Source organism: Galleria mellonella, unplaced genomic scaffold (assembly GCF_026898425.1).
Source record: "Galleria mellonella isolate WM207_F2 unplaced genomic scaffold, CSIRO_AGI_GalMel_v1 utg139, whole genome shotgun sequence".
Lineage (NCBI taxonomy): Eukaryota > Metazoa > Arthropoda > Insecta > Lepidoptera > Pyralidae > Galleria > Galleria mellonella.
The window spans coordinates 7239042-7259376 of record NW_026441995.1 but is presented as its reverse complement, the minus strand read 5'-3'; the positions used below and the strand labels follow the sequence as shown (position 1 = coordinate 7259376).

General features: G+C 35.2%; 2 protein-coding genes across 4 annotated transcripts in view; one reads left to right on the top strand and one right to left on the bottom strand.

Annotated features, from left to right (window-relative positions):
• Window positions 1–3827, top strand: part of LOC113513321 (putative inorganic phosphate cotransporter) — a 32054-nt gene extending 28227 nt beyond the window's left edge. For all 3 annotated transcript variants that reach the window (XM_052903289.1, XM_052903290.1, XM_052903291.1), the window contains exons 7-8: window positions 245–483; window positions 1466–3827. In XM_052903289.1, the coding sequence (XP_052759249.1) occupies window positions 245–483; window positions 1466–1654 (428 nt within the window). In that variant the 3' untranslated portion in view covers window positions 1655–3827. The remainder of the gene's footprint in view (window positions 1–244; window positions 484–1465) is intronic.
• Window positions 3828–3859: 32 nt separating this feature from the next.
• LOC113516436 (RAD50-interacting protein 1) lies at window positions 3860–19193 on the bottom strand. The gene is made up of 14 exons (XM_052903288.1): window positions 18850–19193; window positions 17668–17909; window positions 16817–16972; window positions 15934–16103; window positions 15574–15788; window positions 14978–15224; window positions 14316–14493; window positions 13613–13808; window positions 13136–13286; window positions 12620–12738; window positions 12069–12271; window positions 11115–11289; window positions 6827–6954; window positions 3860–6377 (listed from the first exon to the last, which is right to left on the bottom strand). Exons 1-14 carry the CDS (start codon window positions 18991–18993, stop codon window positions 6167–6169), a joined length of 2535 nt encoding a protein of 844 aa, XP_052759248.1. The 5' UTR covers window positions 18994–19193; the 3' UTR covers window positions 3860–6166.
• Between the last annotated feature and the right edge of the window lie 1142 nt (window positions 19194–20335).

The following is a 20335-nucleotide window of genomic DNA, read 5'->3' as shown; positions in this document are numbered from 1 at the left end:
TACTTAATGATTGACCATTATTATTATTACTAGGAGTTCTATAACCTTTCATATTAGCCATCGATCTCCGATTGTCATTTCGTTCACGCACATTTTGGGACAAGTGTTTCTCCTTTAATCGAGGTATCATCAGATAAATTAATAGATCACTGCTCGGGGCCTAGTCTTAACAGTTCGGCATTCAACCCCTGAATAAAATAAAACTATGTAAATAAATAAAAATGAAAACCTTTCTTTTCAACAGCATCAGTCGGTCCCGGTATATGCATGATCCTAGCATCGTATTCCGGCTGCAATACTGAAGCTGTAGTGATTTTATTTACTGCATCCATGGGATTGATGGGCGCATTTTACCCCGGGATGAAGGTTAACGCACTCGATCTAAGCGGCAACTACGCAGGCACTATAATGGCCATAGTTAATGGAATTGGTGCTATAACAGGCATCATAGCGCCATATCTCGTTGGATTACTAACACCTGATGTAAGTATTAAGCTATGCTAAGTATTTTATATAAAATGTGACGTTAGATTGGAGAAGTCAGCCTTTGGTTTTTTTTCTATACAACTTAGAATGGCAAACAAACTGAAGGCCCACCTGATGGAAAGTGGTAACCGTACCCTATAGACATGAGCAGTACCATGGACATAAAAGAGTATACTGTTAAAATGTCCATCTGGTAAAATGGTCTTGGTTCCGCTGTTGCAGTATTAGTACTAGATAGTTTAGTTCTTACTAAGTGCTACGGTGACTATAGGAAATATGGCGTTTCGCCTTTTATATCCCAAACTACACGGGCGTTTTAATTCGTCTGACAAAAAGGCTATATTATATATTGCTGCTACACAGTAGAAAATAAATAGCGCGTTAGTACTACCCAAAGCGGACCAATTATCAGTGTCATTATTGCTGTCAATTGATTCACTTGTTTACTTAACTGATTATTTTGTTTATACAATATCAGATTTCTACATACTGAATTACAGAGAAACAAATATTTTTTCTTTCCTCAATCGGTTATATCCAATAATCTGACGGCCTACCATGAAGTATTTTCCGAAATTTCGGGGACGAACGAAATAGAAATTTGATGTTAAAATTACATAATACATGCTGTTTAAAATTATTAAAAATGTTAAAATATCGTTCCTTTGGTCTATTAGAATAGGATTTATGATGAATGAAATGTTAAGCTCCATTTACTGGGTCGATTTTGATACGAACAAAAACACGAAATTGAGCCCGAAATTTCGGAACTTCATTTCATGGTAGACCACCTGATCTAGGTAGTTCATAACGATACGGTTTATTATGTACGTGCTTACAATTATGTACATACCTTACAAGACGTTGGACTAATGTCAGTTTCGCGTTTAAATAATGTAACTGTAATAACCACAATCTGTTAGAGTAATAAAAATTACCAATACTGAATTAAACATAAACATAATTACCTTCGTTACAGAGCACATTAGTGCAATGGCGGTTAGTGTTTTGGATAGCGCTCGCTGTCTTTATTTTAACAAATTTGGTGTTCGTGGCTTGGGCTTCGGGCGATGAGCAGTGGTGGAATAGCAGCGCGCAGGATCCCAGCAAGCACAACGAGGCAGAAGCCGCGAACAACCGTTCCGTGAATGCAGAAGTCAAATTGTAGATATATCAGGTGCTAACCTTTAGCTTTAAGTTGGTAGCAACAAAGAAATGCGTATTTACGCATTAGTGTTATAAAAATACTCGCGAAGAGTTGGCCATCAACAAATATTAAAATGTAATGTAGGTACAAATATAGTATTGGTTGAATTGTTATTTTTTAATTAGAAAATTTTAGATATTGGCGATTCGTTGAATCCTCTGCCAGTGTTATGTGATAGTAATTTAGTAATTTGAATTTTCGAAGTATTTTTCTATATAAATATGTATAAATACTAAATAATTATTTAATTTTATATACCTAAGTAGGTATAGGTACAAAATATTTTCACTGGATAATTATTTTTTGAGTATCAATGTTTATTTATTGAATTATTGTTCCCTAGAATTAAAGATCGTATTACATATCCACTATCGTACTGATTCTATAGTGTAAGTAGACGACTATAATGAGATTATAGAAAAAAAAAATCATGTTTCATAAAAAGTTATGTTCACTCCATACGAATGGAAATTGTGAATGACTTTTGTGTTTAGATTATTTATTATTGTATAGAACACTCGCAGACAAGTCCTTGACTCAAAGTGTATTATCAGAACTAATTCAGGCAGATTGCACTGTAGTACTGAACATAAATCCCTATTGACAAAGCGAACAAAGTCCGATTCAATCGAGTATTTATTATAATTTTTTAAACATTAAGAATAAATATTAAATTAGTTAAAATTTATAGCAAAATAACAATGTGAATGACAAAGATATTTTTAAGTGCTTCATTACGAAAATGCACACACTAGCAAGCATTATTGCAATAACTAGATAAGATTTCGACAACCCTCTCATTCATAAAAACTAAACAACAAACCTACAAACATTTTAATTATTAGACAATTTTGTCACTTTCTTTCAAATTAAGAATTTAGCACCTAAGAAAGAAACAAAACAGTTCAATAGCTGACATGGGTTTATAAGAGGTTTGATGTTTTTATGAATAAGGGAAAAATGTATTTGAAAATTGTAACAATGTTCGGGAATATCTAAAGAATTCTGAATTCTGAATCCGAATTTAAAAAAAAAGGTTTTAGCAAAGTGTAAATCCCTGCGTATATTCTCAGAGCCATTATCGACTTATAGTACACTAGTGCCATTTGAAAGAACATTTGGAGTGTGTTCTATTGTAAATTAGGTAGGTACTATGTAGTCGTTGTATTATTGTCAAGTCCACTGATTTTATAATTTATTTATAAGTTCTCAACCACGTTACTAGCAAACAGCAAATTATCAGATCTGCAAATTATTTTTATCCAAGACCATCTAATAACTATTTTCATGTACGGTAATTTTTATCAATTGAATTTCAATGTATTTTGAGAAGTGTACATTAAAGGTCTATCCACACACAGTATTTGTCAGTGCCTTTGTTCACTAATACTCTTTCATGGAAGCGTCATGTCATGTAAGCGGATAGGCCTTAAAATCAATAGTTTTATTTATTGATTTTTACATATGGCTGTACCAAATAAGATAGACATGGTGCATAAAACATTTCCCTTTAAAAATCTACTGCATCTTACCGCAGGTGCAAAAAAAAAAAAAATTTTTTATTAGCCTTTCGCCTGAAGATTACTTTCAAGTGAAATAGATTTGTTCAAGATCTAAACACACTACGCGTTATGGCATTGTTTTACTGATATTATTCTTTAGTTAGACAAATATAAGTAATGTACAATAATTGTTGTTACGTAAATATTATGTCGTAATCCACAAATATATCAAGTGATATGCAGGTGAATTTTAAATAAATAGCATCCTGTTAAGGTATTGTCCTATCAGAGAAACTGAATATTTTGCCCGAAAATCGAAAAGCCATAAAAAATTCGAGCTTTGCATGCTACATTGAAAGCAGGACACGATATGTTATGTTAAGCTTAAATTTTTATCATTTATCGACCCTTTTTACTTATGGATTTATGTTTAAACTGGCAAAACTTTTTTAAAACGATATTATGCCACCTGTATATTTAAAGATATGATTACTATAGGTACCTTTTGTTAAGTATTTACTATTCATAATTTGCTAATGATGTGTGTAACATTGTTATGTTTATGTTGTCTGAGATAATAGGATATCATTTTGTACAATACCGTATTTTGTTAAATATAAATATTTAATGTATCACTTTGTTTTATTTGAAATAATTAAACACATTCACAATAACAATATATTACTTTTATATAATAACTTATTTACATTAAATATACACGAATATATTAAATACATAAGTGCTACACAATTGGCTGGATCTTAAGCTAAGATATTCTGTTTATGAGAAATCTGATAACGAAAATGTGGGAGCACAACGCAGAACACTTACATCTGAGTCAATTTTGAAAATTGACATATCCCGAAATCGAAGTTAGGAATTCATTCACACAAAGCAAACCACACACCACACCACATTAATGTTCAAAACATTACAATTACTTGATAACAGTCTAAACACTAGTGAAGTCACTTGACTGTCGAATTGTTTCAATGCATCAATTAGCTACAACACGGTACCTACAACATAAACTGTAGTCAGGAAGTTAATATTTAAAAAAAGTAATTGTTGCCAATTCTATTAGAGTAGTACAGTAAAAACAATTACAGTACTTTTCTTTCTATACAAATCAAAAGATATGCATTAAAATTTGGCAGTAAAATTGGTTTTTCACCCTACAAGTAGGATATCTTTACTACTGAATGACTACCACCTACCTATTTATGCTTTAATTCCTTCTAACCAAAGGTCGTCTGGAAGAGATTGCTTAGCAATAAGACCGCTTTTTATACTACACTATACGTATTGAAAATTGTTCAACAAATCCTGTTATGTTGGTGCAATTAAGTGTTAAATAAATAAATAATCTATTTTTTATACTGGGTATATTTAGTTAACAAACTTGTGCGTGTATTTGCATCGTGTAAGGTATCTCAATATTTTGTATCATTATTATTTTTGTTTGTTCAAAATTGTTAAATGACCAATTTTGAACAAACAAAAATAATGTTACAAAATAGTATATAACATAAATATATTATTATTTAATCTGTTAATTCGCACATTTGTTTTATACACGGTTATTTTGATAAGATTATCTACTAAATATATAAAAAGTATAAAAAACAGATTATAACATAACATATGAATAATATAACATTAATTAGAAACTAAACTGCTAAATCTGTATAAAAAATGTAAGTACAAAAATAATAATATAGTAACACAATATATAGCACCTATGTGGTACCAAAACAATCAATCTCATTTAAAAAAAAATTAAATAGATAATAGGAATGTTTTTAACATCAAAATTTTCGAATTATATTCTAATGTTCATAAATAGGAGACGTCGCGTGAATAGTTTATTAAACATCGATTAGAATATTATCAATTATGGTTGAGCATTAGTAGTATTAAAATAATAGTTTTCTTTAGGTACTTCACAATAAGTTGAACTTTAAAGTCTTTATTAGAAAAATTTCGCTAAGTTTTTTCTTGTAACTTATAACCCTGTAAGTAATAAAATAATGCTTTATAATGACTGCATTTTATAATAGTAATTAAATACTTACTTATAACAATTGCCAAAATAGTTCTATAGAAAATTCATCTAGCAAATTATTCCATGAACTATATTTATACATAATAACACCATAGTACAAGGTATCCATACATTAACATTCATATATTAGCCATATTAAATGTATTTATAAGTTTAGAAGTAATATAAAAGCTTTATAAAGGAGGAGGCCTATACTCCAATGCGGAGTCGCTTGAGCATTCACTAACTAACGCAGGTCACGCTGCCATTGTATACATGGCGTACATCGATCAACAAAACAACTAGATACACCTTCAAGAAATGAAACAGAATTCAAATATAACATCACCAAATAACGCCTTACGAACTTAAATAAAATTCAAGTAGGCATATGGCGTCGTTTTAATAATTGTTTATATAATCAAAATTACAAATACAAAAAGAGCAATCGTTTTACGTAAAATTTTTTAAAGTTGATTTTTCATGGATCTATTTGAAAATTCGAACCGAATTCAACATATCGATATTTTTATTCAAGATTGGAGATCCTTGTCGAAATGTTTAAAGATTTTGATGTATAATTTAAAATTTAAATATCAATGATAATGTGTAATTTTAATTTAAATATTAAAAATAGGAACACAATCTTTATTTCATTATTTGCTCGACTATTTTTGATGTTTTGTGTGGACATCTAGAAGTTATTGTTGACCTAAGATAGCGTGCAAGCAATCAGCTATTATGATATGAGCACCGTCAACCAGCTGTGGTTATCAAGTAAATATCTAATATGTTAGAATATTCATATTCCATATAAAAGACATTCTCGAATGCTGATTGTGAACCTTGTTGTTATTAGTCGAAGCTAGTTATACAGTGTCATATCACATGAATTTATGCACTTTAGACGCCTCCTCCTTCAAAATTTCAGAAAAGCTCCATAACTGAAGCCGGGGAAGTGGAATCACTAAGGTCCGTTCTCTGGTTTAGTATTTGCAAGGCTTCATTGGGTTGCATGTGTCGGATATTGTGAGAGGATAAGTTTTCGACTGCAGCGTTGGGTTGTTTGGACAAGCTGGCGCGCAGTCGCCGAGCATCGTCGTAGTCCATATTAAGAAGTTTACACGCTTCTAATAATCTATAGAAAATAATAATAATTTAAGATTTAAAAAATTACAATGTAAACAAAAATTAGTTTGGGATTAACACTAAATAAACCTTTAATAAAGGGATGATCAATATTTGGATTTGATGGAGTGTTATAATATTGATTTCTAGTAGAGTTTAAAATACAGAAAGATTCGACTATTTTTTTGCATGTACAATTATTACTACTAGAGATTCCAATAACTGTTTCTTTAATTACCAACCAGTTTAGGTAGAGGTTGGTTTTAATAAAATTGTACCAAATTTTAATCAAAATAATTACAAGGTATCACCAAACTCCATTCAAATATACTTGGCAAAATATCGGCATATCGACTGCTAGTTGCCCTACATCAGTGATAATTGGCAAATATCTTTCTTTAATTACTTCATCAAAAATTGATTGTGGGCATAATTTATTTTTTATGATAATGTACTTACTTTGGCAACTGATTCACTTGTGAAGCGACTTTGTTGGGAGGCGTAAAAGCCGGCAATAAGTTCCTTTTAACGTCGTGTGTGAACTGCACTGTTCCGCCTGTGTTGAACCAATTTTCTAAAACGACCTCCTGAAACATATGACATTTATTAAACCAATTAATAAAACCATAAAAAAGAAATGTAAGTAGTATAATTACATAAAATTTAATTTATACTTTATATATAGGTATTTATACTTTATATGACAGTGAAAAGCAAACATACAAAGGCGAGTTTAATCCTGCAAGAATTCTCTTTCAGCAAGCTCAAAGTATATTTATATATATTTATACGTATAGCATTTTTTAATCGAAACCTTTTAATATATTTCCTTGATGATGTTGGAATGATACACCCACTTAATTTATGATAATATTATACAATGGCAACACTCCACTGAAGATTACAACAATGAGATCATCCTTCACATATTGTGATTCAATATGTGAAGAGGAAAGGTTGAGGGAGTAAGTGGAGACCTTCTCTACACTTAAGAAACCTCAATCTCGAAGATGCACTAGTTGATATAATCAGCGGATACTACTTGCAGTTGCAAAGCGAGTGGTGCAATACAAGCGCCACCAGCGACACCGACGGCGCCACGTCATTTGAATGTTCAAACTCGCTGCTCCATTCCACTTAGGCTATGGACCCCAAGTGGGGGAAGCAGTGTAATTAATTGACCTTGAAAATGTTAATGGCCTTAATAATTTAATAATTGACCTTATTAATGCCTCGAATGCAGTACAAAACAGTGCTAGACGTTCGCACCGTAAGCCTGTAGTGTCATCATCAAGAAGAAGGTTATGAAAATGGATTATTAACCTATCTCGCGTTAACAGTGGTCACACTATTGAGGGATGATAAGTGCGAATGAAGTTTTTTTTTTTTTTTACAACACAGGGGGCAAACGAGCATGCGGCTCACCTGATGGTAAGTGACTACCGCCGCCCATGATCACCCACAACACCAGCGGCATTGCAGGTGTGCTGCCGGCCTTTTAAAAAGGAATATACTCTTTTCTTGAAGGTTATGTTGTCGTATCGGTTCGGAAATACTGCTGCTGGAAGTTGATTCCAAAGAATGGTTGTGCGTGGAAGAAAGTGCCTTGAAAAACGCACGGTGGAAGACCGCCACTCGTCCAGATGATTGGGATGAAACTTTAGTTTGTGGCGGGTTGTACGGTGGTGAAAATCAGCAGCAGGTATCAATCCGAACAATTCCTCAGAACACTCCCCATGATAAATTCGGTAGAAGATGCACAGAGACGCAACATCTCTGCGCAGTTTCAATGGGTCAAGTCGGACAGTAAGGCGTTGACTATCGATAATTCGAGCCGCCCGACTTTGAATGCGGTCTAACGGAAGGAGTTGGTACTGTGGCGCTCCTGCCCACAGGTGAGAACAGTATTCCATATGCGGCCTGACTTGGGCTTTATATAATTTCAGGCGGTGTTCTGGCATGAAATATCGTCTCACCCTATTGAGCACTCCTAACTTTTTGGAAGCTATCTTAGCCTTCTCCTCCAGATGACCGCAAAACTGGACGTCGCAAGATATATCAACGCCCAGAATTCCTAGACTTGACTTTTTATCAAGGGAAGTGCCCTGAAAGTGAGGAGATACGACAAACGGCGTCTTTTTTGCGGTAAACGCGCAGACTTGTGTCTTTTTGGGGTTAAATTGGACAAGATTTTGTTCACCCCAGATCGAAACTTGATGGAGTGAAGTTTCGATTTCAGACACAAGTCTATTCCGGCACTCATCGGTATGTGCCCGCGAGATCTTTGCATGACCGGTATATAATGTATCTCCTGTACTGTCGTCCGCATAGCAATGAATATTACTTATCTGTAACATATCATTGATATGCAGAAGAAACAGAGTCGGAGATAGTACACAGCCTTGCGGGACACCAGCATTCAAAGGTTTTAAATCAGAGCATGCACCGTCGACTACGACCTTAATGCTACGTTCCTTGAGAAAACTGGCGACCCAAATGCACAGTCTCGCAGGCAACCCAAATGAAGGTAGCTTTGAAAGCAGCGCTCTATGCCACACCCGATCAAAGGCCTTCGCAATATCCAGACTAACTGCTAAGGCCTCTCCCTTACTCTCGATTGCCACTGCCCATCGGTGTGTTAAGTAAGCTAAAAGATCACCGGCCGAACGTCCCTGTCGAAAGCCATACTGGCGATCACAGATCAGCCGGTGCTCTTCTAGGTACCGGAGCAGTTGACGGTTAATGATGGATTCCATAACCTTCGAGAATAAGGAAGTGATAGCTATGGGCCTATAGTTAGCTGGATCTGAGCGATCTCCCTTTTTAGGGATCGGATGCACCAGAGCAGTCTTCCAAAACTTTGGGACTATGCCCGATGAGTAGCTAAGCCGAAAAAGACGCGTAAGAACCGGAGCCAACTCTGGTGCGCACGTCCTAAGCACAATTGGAGGAATACCATCAGGCCCACTCGACTTATGGATTTCGAGGAGAAAAGTGCTCTACGCACTGAGCTATGCGTGAATTTAATGTCAGGCATAGAGCTCCTACAACACGTGATGGTCGGTGGTGGTTTCTCCCCGTCATCCAATGTCGAGTTTGACGCAAAGATGGATCCAAGAAGATCGGCCTTTTCTTTAGCGTTCTGGGCCAACGAGTCATCCTCCCTGCGCAAAGGTGGAAAAGATGACTTACAGAAATTCCCTTGTGCAGCTTTGGCAAGAGACCAGAAAGCTCGAGTCCCAGAGGGCAAACTAGCCAGTCTCTTGCCAACTCTACTAATATGCTCTGACTTCGCTGTGGCTATAACTCTTTTGAAAGACCTAGAGGCAGAGTTATACTTCTTTTTAAGAGCACTGGTGTTAGGATCTCGCGACGCCACACCTTTAGCCCAGGTTAGGAAGCACTCCTGTTTCAAACGAGATGCTGTTCTACAGGAGGCTCCATACCAGGGCTGGGATTTCCCGCCGACGGGCACCACAGAGTTAGGAATAAATAATTCCATTCCCTGAAGCACCACATCAGCAATGGAATCGGCAATGGCGTCGGGATCATCCAGTGTGAAGCAAACCTGCCTCCATGGGTAAGATGCGAAAAAAATCCGCATCTCATCCCAATCTGCCGACCTGTAGTGCCAAATGCGACGTCTACCCGTAGAACGAGGTGGAGTCGGACTCGTAAGAGGCACTTCGCTCCGCACCAAACAGTGATCCGACGATCCAAGCGGGGCTTCGACGGAGATCACATAGTTGTCTGGGTGGGTGGTCAGCAGAAGGTCCAGCAGTGAAGGTGAATGGTCCAACACATCAGGGATTCGCGTAGGCGAGGAAACAAGCTGTGTCAGACCATAAGCCAAAGCAAAGTCATGAACAGATCTTCCCGCATAGTCGGTTGTACGCGAACCAAGCCATTCGGCATGGTGGGCATTAAAGTCGCCAACAATCACGACTTCAGCGGAAGGAATCTGCTCAAGCAGGGAATCTGTAGCCATTTGGACGTGCTCAATTAGTTGGTCGGTTTCAGTGTTACCGCTGTGGGACCTGTATAGGCACGCATAGATGCGGGGATGGTCATTGCAATCTACGCGCAGCCATAGAATGGACAGGTCCGTACCTTCAAGAGTTCCAAGGCGTCGACAGCAGATATCCTCTCTGACATACGCACATACGCCGGCACGCGAAACAAAACAATGTTCAAGCTTATACCCCGGGTAGGTCAGGTATGATGTTTCGTTAGGAGGGGATATCTGTGTCTCCGTGAGGAAGAGCAATGCCGGCCGCGCCGTTTCTAGGTGGTGGTGGACAGCGTTGACAGATATGTAGCAGTCAATGTATTACTCCTAATAATAGGATTGTGCTGTGGACACAGTCTTTCTTGTTTATTCATGCATGCAATATAAACATATCATAAATGTAAGGTGGGAAAAGGTTTATTTTTTATACAACTTAGAATGGCAAACAAGCTGACGGCCCACCTGATGGAAACTGGTAACCGTCACCTATAGACATGAGCAGTACCATGGACATAACAGAATATACTGTTTCGCCCCCCATCCGTTGCCATTCCTCAGGATTCAGGTGTTATTCCTCCGTACCCAGTAAATTCACACCATATCCCACCCTTGCCACGCCATATAACAGCCATGCAAACACAACTGCTTTACGATTGAAACACGAATCGGACAGAGGTACCCAAGCAATCGACTTTTGTACAAAATCTCCCTCTGGTCTAGGTAAGGTTGAAGACTGACCTCAAATATGTAGTCATCGATGTGATGTGCAAGTGCGGCTCGCAGCCGCACTGCGAGCGGGGGCGCTAGGCGCTGCTGCGCGGTCGACACGCGCGCCAGCAGCGCCGCCAGCGGACGGCACAGCGCAGCCGATACCGAGAGCGCCATCTCCTCTACCATCATCCATGCATGCCATCTGCAACGAAAAATATAGGAACACATGATGGTTAGACGCTGAATTCCTTTACGCGCTTCGTTTTAGCTCTGCTGCAATAGCTATAAATTCCACAGGGAAATAGAGGTACTTTTTTTATGGGTGAAGATGAAATGGTAACCCTGCCTGCACTATCAGTATACGCTGGCAGGCTACCAGTGATGGGTGACAAGTGAGGATAAAGGCAAGTCAGTTGGCCCATAGTGATCAATTGAACAAGAATTAACCACTATGGTATGTAGGGGGAACCGCATGGAGGTCGACCTGATAGGGTATATTGCTAGCAACGCCTACAGTGTGGCAGAATAAGATTGGACTATTTTTCTTGTATAGTAACACCTAAAAATGTACCTTATTCCAGCAAATAAATGATTTCAATTTCAATTTCAATTTCAATGGGGTTGTTAAATTTCATTATTAACAATCCCTTTCCCCCCAAAATAGAGGTACTGTAGTCCTCAGTAAGGACGACGAGCGAAGGATACAATTAGTATCTTGCGTCATTCTACGATGCGCATGATCATGAACATGGGACAGGAAATTGCAACAAACACCACGTTTATTGCAATTTTCTATGAGGTGGGTCGTTAGCTTCTTGCCACTTACATTGAATGCTGAAATATTAGAAGCCTTAAATTATACATAACAGCAGCAACATAATGTGAACTTATATATTTGTAGTTTGAGAACAGCAGAAACGCATTGCACAGTATATAAAGACCCTAATAGATTTAAAAATAAAAATTAATAAGAAACTTTACTTTTGTTTCTTGTAATCTCTCAGTGAGGCTTTGAATTCGAGCAGAATGTGATCAGCTATGGCAGCGAGACCAGCGTCACGCAAATGTGCTAGTAGCGCTGGTGCTTCTGCGAACACTCCCGCCTCCTCCGTAACTCCTCCTGCTCCTTCCGCGCCCATAGTTGATAGGGGCTCAGTTACTGCTAAGTTTGCGATCGGAGATGTCTGCACACCACAAGATAAACATATTATAGTTATCAGTAAATATGATATTCACATTGGAATTATTAAAGGATTTGAATCAATTAATCAATCTATAAATTTTTGTTACCTGGCATGGATAAGTATGATTATTTTTATGCCCACATATGTATATGTGTAAAAAATAAGCAATATAAAATATTTAAACTAAAATGTCAATAGAATGTTAATATATTAATTTTGTAGATATATGTTAAACTTAAAAATTAACTATGCCAAAGTATAGAACCTTATTTGCAAAATAACCACAATCAATCCATACAAATTATTTATTTGAACAATTTAAGACTAAAGAAAAATTAAAGTACTTACAATATCAAATTGATTTAATTCCATAACCACTGAATCTCTTCTGGTAACTTCATTCAGTGCTAATTTCTTCGCACGGACTTCTACTTCTTTTAAAGACATAGTTTCATCAGATTCACCTTCTGAAAATTATATATGAAAATATGTAAAATGTATGTATTTAACTATACACAACATGGATTTGAAAGAATTTACTTAAATATAGGTACAAATATACGTAATTTAATTTAATTGTAACTCTTGATATATTAATAAACAATATCATGAAAAAGGAGAAGGAACTAGTTTGATAAATAAAAATAAAACATTAAAAGTAATCTTCAACTTATATAATAATTATATTTTTTATAAATAAATTAACACCTAATGTTTTAAATTATCATACAGCCATCTGATAGTGAACGGTCACTGTGCCTATGGACGCTAGCAACACTAGGGGTGTCATGTGCTCGTTGCCAACCCAACAGGCAATAAGCAAATTAGGCCATAATTGAATTAATGTGAAAAGAATGTAATTACCAGCCTTTGATGATTTCTTAATGAGATCGTCATCCGTGTCTTCTTCCTCGTCATCATCAGAACTCGACGATGATTCTGTATCATCGTCGCGGTGCTGTTGCTGTGTGAAGTGTTGAAACTGACGTCGATAGTAGTGCAGTTGGAGATAGTGCTAAAAGATTTAAATAACAATAAAGATCATGGAAATAAATAACGTTGTTGTCTTTGTGCGATACCTTTCTAATTAAAAAAATCTCTTCAAATAGGGATCGAAATATGATGATCTGAGTTAGGTTCAAATTGTCTACAAATACAACAAATATTTTAGTTTGAGGGTACAGTGGTATTTTCAGACTAAAATATATCCAGTAGGTTAAGCATCGAAATGATGATGAGCATGAGACAGCGAAAAACATCTCTGTAAGCCTTCGTTACCTCTGGTAAAATTGTAAACATCAACTACAGCATTAGAATTATTCGAAAAAAAAAGGCAATCACCAGTGAGTGTGCCCACTGCAGCAGGACAGTGCGGGTGTGGTGCGCGGCGTTGACGACGGCGGTGAGCGCGTGCGGCCCCGCGTCGGCCGTCAGCAGCGAGTCCACGCTCAGTGTCGCCAACGCTGCGCTCAGCAGCTGCGTCAGCCTCACGCGCCACTCCTCCACCAGCTCCAGTTGCAGTTCCAGGAACTGGAGTCTGCATTCAAATAATCAATGGTAGATCTAACCGCATTTTACTGGGAGGAAGGGATTGTTAGTAATGCGGATTACCAGTACGTACCAGTACCATTGCTAGCAATATACCCTAGCAGGTCGATCTCCTGGAAACCATCGTACTGAATTCTAGATGTATTCATCACGATGGGCTAATGGACCTGCTTTTTCATTCTAACCTATCATCCCTCATTGGTGTCCCGCCAGCAGGCGGGGTTACCATTCTATTATCATGCATTTAAAAAAACCCAATTTATTGCTAGTCAATGACACTAACGACACCAGAGGAGTCGCCAATGCGTTGCCCGTCTTTTAAAAAAAAGTATAATTTCTTTTCTAACGCAAAATCTCTTTGCCTAAATAAAGAATACAGTCAATCGGAAATTGCAATCATCAATGATTCGAGATGCTCTGCGTTGGACGCGGTCAAATGGAACAAGTTGATATTGCTGTGCGGTGATTATAATTGCAAAAGATCCCAGCTACTTACCGATGACCAGGCTGCGGCAACACGGCGTACCGATCCTCAATAGTTTTCAATAGTGCTATAAACCAATCAGCGCCTCGTGGCACCCATAGCACGGTACCAACAGCCGAGCTGACACCAGCAGCCACTGGCTCGCACCACTGTTCGCTGCCTAGAGTCTCGTCCATCTTTGCGAGAGCATCTAAAAAGGGAAAGAATATTTAATTACCATCAAAAAAATATATTTTTTATATTATTCACGGTTTGTACCGTATACGGTAAACAAGTGGTAATCCACCTACTTGTTTGTGATTTTGAGTGTACTTGATGGACAATGATCAAATGATGTATGTGAACGATTAGATACTTGAATAATATAGTAAGTAGTTTCTATTTTGTTTGAGTTTCGTAGAGTGAGTACATAAGATAAGGTACCACTGCATAGTACTGGACGTGACCATAGACAATAAATCCAGAAATATCTAGGTTACACCGCACACATACTTGAAAGGTTACAGGACTATGTTTATCATTTTTCTAATAGTTTTCGTCATAATGCCAAATTAACATATCATGACTGACCACAGATTTCTTCCATTAAAGGGTTTTCCTTTTCAACAGGAAGAAACGTAATATAGTAATATAAGGGCAATATAATTACTCTCTAATTCAATGCAAATACTTACACTTTTTCTCAACAGCCAGCCATCTAACAAAGGTCTCTGCTTTCGTCAGCACAGAGAGCACACTGTTTCCATCCTTGCCTGTTATAGTAACTAACTCCCTATGGAATCCTAAAGTTTCGTCCACAGCATGCGCGAAAGCTGCGTCCACATCTACTAATTCACCTTTAGTTCCTTGTGTGTGATATAATCCCAATACTGTATGGAGTCTCTCTGCAGCTAATGATATTAGACCTGCATTAAATTCATCCTGAAAAATATAACATTCAATTTTCAAAATAACTTGGTTATTTATACTATCACCTTGTACAATTACAGTGATATTATTTATTGGTTATGTAAGCATTGGAGGTACAACACCTTAAATACAGGAGGTACAAACCTTAGTCTTTATGAATAGCAACATACGAGTATAACATGAATATCAATGTAAGTACAGTGAACATTGTAGTGTCCATGGTGCCATTCATGTCTATAAGTGATGATAACCACTTTCTATCAGATGAACCTTCAACTAACACAGTTAAAAGTGTGTGTTAGTTAAAATTAAAAAAGAACTTCAGTGTGTTAGTTAAAAATAAGTAATTTTTGTAACTCACCACTGTTTTAACATTTTTCAATTGCAATTTATCAGCGACAGGCTGTACATAGTTCTTAACAAAGCCTTGATGGTCTTTAATCCACGTCAGTGTTTGAGTAAGGAACCACTCAGGACGGTCAATCCTAGCAGTTTGTCTGGAGCCCGTAAAGTGAAATGTGAAACGCTTTTTTAGAGGCCGTAATAATATTCTGACTGGAAGACAGGGATCTTGCTCTGTAAAAGGCAGATAATTTTGCAGGTATTCAATATGGTTATTTTTAGATATAATTTTTTTTTCCTTATAATCAGAAAATTACAGATATGTAGTTAGCAACAAATAGCACTTTATTTTTATTTACACATATTATTACGCTTTTACCTTGGACCTCTTCTGAAATGATGTTAACATGCATATCCTCAGGTTCTTCAATAAGAAACAAATATCTAGTTAGATTACTGAATCTGATCAAAACATCTTTAGGAGGTGGAGAATTCTCTGCAGCTGTTGTGATTGGCCATTTTAGTAATTTTAATACATCTTCATAGTGCCTAAAATAAAAATTTAAACAATCAGTACTTATGAGTAAATTATAAACTAAATGGTGTTGTTTTCTACTAAATTCTTTCATGAAACCAATAACTTACTCAATCTATAGAATCAGTACTATACTAATATTATATATATTTAATTAACTACTATATATAATAATTAACCTATTTACAATATTTAACAATTCAATATTTTGTCTCATGCGTAAAATTGTGACAAAATTGTTAAACAACATTCAAATTAGTGTAGAATCAGCATAGAGATTCATGCCAATGTTGAAGCATAAAATACAATAAAAAATATTGGCGAATTGAGAACTTCCATCTTTTTAAAGTTGCTTATAAATTAAATTCTGTGCATAGTATTGTGGCAATAATTGATGTACCTTTTCAACAAGCACTTTAGACCCAATGCAAATGGTTTTTTTTATGGATGAAAATGGAATGGTAACCCCACATGTGCTAATGGGATATGCCGGCGGAGCACCAGTAAAGGGTGATAAATGAGAATGAAAACAGGCTAGTTTGCCCATCATGATGAATTCATCAGGAATTAACCATGATAGTTCCCAGGGGGAACCGTGAGGAGGTCGACCTGGTTGGGTATATTGCTAGCAATGGGATTCTTAGTCTCTATTACTAACAATCTCTTTCCCCCCAATGTGAATGGGGTGCACTGATCACTATTTCTAGGGATGACATAATATACTTACTTAGTAAGCTTATCTTTAAGAATATTATGCCAGTAATGTACATATTCTCTGACATATGTAGCTCTGTGGCCCACCTTGTACTGTTTACACATTTCCTTCAGTTCTCCATATGATAAGACCAACTGTTCATCATCATTACACTGTTTCATTTGACGACTGTAATAAACAGACTAAATTGTAATTTTGATTTTGCATAATTGCGTATCTAATAAAGATAAGGCACATATGCATATTAGGAAAATAAGGGTTTTAAAAAATGACAAATTCTTAAATACATATCTATAACATCTGTGTCCATGTCATATTTTTTAATAAATACACATGTTATACTTGTTGTATCCTACAGCTCTAGCAACATGGATTAGTACATAAAACATCTTATGTATTATGTTAAGATATAACTTACCTACGTACCAAATTTCACTTAAACCTAATCGGTAGTTTATGTACGACAAAGATCTATTCTTACAAACTTTTATATTTATAATTATTGTGTCATAAGAGGTAACTAATGGAATTTAATAGTTGAGGGATGGGCAGCAGCATCCCTCTTAAAACATCACCAGTCTAACTGCAGTTACCAACCCACCTACTAAGCTTAGCTACTATTGGCAAAGCCCTCCAATAGGGAGAGGCCCATGTTCAGCAGTAGACAGTTAACTGCTGACAACATGTAAATTACTGTATATCTAACAATATTTAACAAATGAGGTCTTACATATTTCAATACAAGTTAGTGTGAATTTTTGTCATTACTTACTCTTAATTATTATTTATTAAATTAAATTAGAAAAAAATTCTATAGTATACATTTTTAAAATACATAATTTTTTTACAAAAACTATAATTACCTCAATTCTTCAATTTTTTCAAAAGATTTAAGATATACCAGAGTTTGTTCTAATTTGTTTATGGCTGTAAATCTCTTGTTCAACTCATCTCTTAATGGTTCCGTTTTTTGTAAAAAACTTTCTACTTTTAATTTCAATGTTTGACTTTTGTTTTTCAGATTATTGATTTGTGTTGAATTCCTTTCTGCTTTTATTATTGCTGACGATAATTTGGTAGGTACTAAATTATTTGCTACATGTAACTGAAAATGAAAAAATTAAGATATAGAATAGAGGTTTATATAAATGTGGATAATAAATTAAAATAGCTTGAATAAATATCACAATGTAACAACTACATCTAATTTTTTCAAATTAGAACTTAAATTAAAACATACCTGGTCCAAGTACCAGATATATTTTTAATTATTATAAAATACATGGATATATTGTATTGTATTATATACATAATATTACAAAATACATAAATATTTTATTTAATTAATTAAAAATTTTATGCAAATTAATAAACTCTTTTATTTATAGAAAGCAATCAAAGAATAATATGTACTGTATTTATTATCAAATAAATAGGATAAAATTTGAACATCTGACACTAACTGGTACATACATGTGCTGTATAGATAGCACAATATATTTAATTTTCTCAGCTGTTTCTTTAAGAAATGTATTATACTTTACTGATAGAAAATTAGATTAAAAGGATTCTAAAGATTTCAATTTTACTTTATACATCTAAATAATGATACTCTTAAATTAAAAAACAGATTGTATACAAGTCTTCTGCTAAAGTCCCACTTATATTTTTGTAAACCAACTGTAATTGCATGGCTGTTTTGGTTTGAAAGGTAGACTGGTTCTAGCAGTGAAATTATAGATTTTGGAAGTAGAACATTTTATTTTTGAGGAATAGCAATGCAGCTCGCAGAGAAACTTGGGTATTATAATATTCCATGTTCATGTCACGTAGACGATGATTACCACTTTCCATCAGGTTGTTTGCTATTACAAAATCCATTAAAAAAATCACGTTGAGAAAAAGAATAATATAGAACTTTACTCTTCGTCAAAATAAATGAGAAGTATTTAAAATTAAATCTAATGTAAATGCATGTTCCCAGCAATAATAATTAAATTGTTTCAGCTATAAGACGTGACAATTATTTAAAACAAAATATTTACAGAGCTTTGAAGTTGATCTCTTCGCACTACCAGTTCATTTTCTATTTCATAAGCATTAGATAAATCATTAATATCGCCTCCAATTTTTAAATTAAGGTCTTGAATTATATTTTTCTTGTCTTCCTCGTTCATCATTAAATACATTAAATTATATACATTAAGCTAGGAAAAATGGCCTGTGAAACTTTTACACGATTACACGTTATTTCTTATTAAAATAGCTATTATTTATTATTAACATAATAAAAGAAGAAAGTATGAAAGAACAAATACTGAATACATATGCAAAATTGCAGATAAATCAATCAGAGCAACAAATTAGAGTTGCCAGATTTTTTTTTTTCTTCAAATGTCAAAAATTTTTTTTCTTTTACTTTTTTTTTTTTTTTTTTGTGGCGTTCACCCCGATATTAGGGTATTTTGCCAAGAACAAAACGGGGAAACGATAATAGTAATAAAAATACCTAACACAAACGAATTTAGAAAGGATAAGGATTAGGTCTAGGATATTTATAGGATATGAAACATATACTTGTACATATGAGAATATACTTATAAATATATAGGAAAAGCAATTGATGCAACTATAAATGTATTCATGTAATATAACTAAATCTTAATATTGTTATCATATATATATGAAGATAGTATTTTATAGATAATAGGATCATTGGAAGAAAGTAGAGTAAGAATAGAAGTTGGGAATGGAACACGGATGGATCGGAGATGATTAAAAAGGGAGGTGTGGTCAAATTTAGAACATGAGAAGAATATATGATTCAAGTCCGCCACTTCAGCACCGCAATTACACGACGAACTTTGTACAATACCAAGCTTGTATAAATGAGAAGGTGTGCATACGTGACCTAGACGCATACGAGTTATAATAGTTGTTGCGGTCTTTCCAAGCTTTAATTTACAAAACCATGGTTTGAAAGGAATATCGGGTTGTATAAGGCGATAAAATCTTCCTTTTATTGTACTTGTTTTTTCCCAATATTCCTTCCAGGCATACCTTAAATATATTTTTGGGAGACAAGCTAGGTCACTACAGTAATTATGATACGGATACATATCACCACAAGTTACAGCCTCTCTTGCAATAAGGTCAGTGTTGAAGTATAGTTTATTGTGAACTTTATATAGCAACCCTAACTTTGTTTATGGTATTATAAAATAAAAAAAAAAAAAAAAACTTCTTGTGTGTCAATGACAGAACTGAAAAAGGTTGTTTTTTATTTCTCTTCTCCATCGTTAATAATCCATTTAGTTGACTTGTAATAACATATTTATTTGACGTGTAATAACAATAATAATCATAACAGGTTATGGCCCAGCCTGATTTTCCATTTATATGGTATTGTAATTATTCGTACAAAACTAGAACAATTTCCACAAGTCACAGCCGCCATTTTTTTTTTCCGGTTGAAAGTTTTTTGTTCAGAACTTCTTGAGGTACTTGTCAATAATGTCTGTGCGATTAGAT

Bases quoted from the DNA above. Each gene is read 5' to 3' on its own strand.
- LOC113516436 (XM_052903288.1), bottom strand. From the start codon at position 18,993: ATGTATTTAATGATGAACGAGGAAGACAAGAAAAATATAATTCAAGAC. The intron at 16,973-17,667 runs GTAATTATAGTT...TGTTTATTACAG, and splicing joins GAAAAAATTGAAGAATTGAG to TCGTCAAATGAAACAGTGTA. The intron at 13,287-13,612 runs GTGATTGCCTTT...TAAATCTTTTAG, and splicing joins TGCAGTGGGCACACTCACTG to CACTATCTCCAACTGCACTA.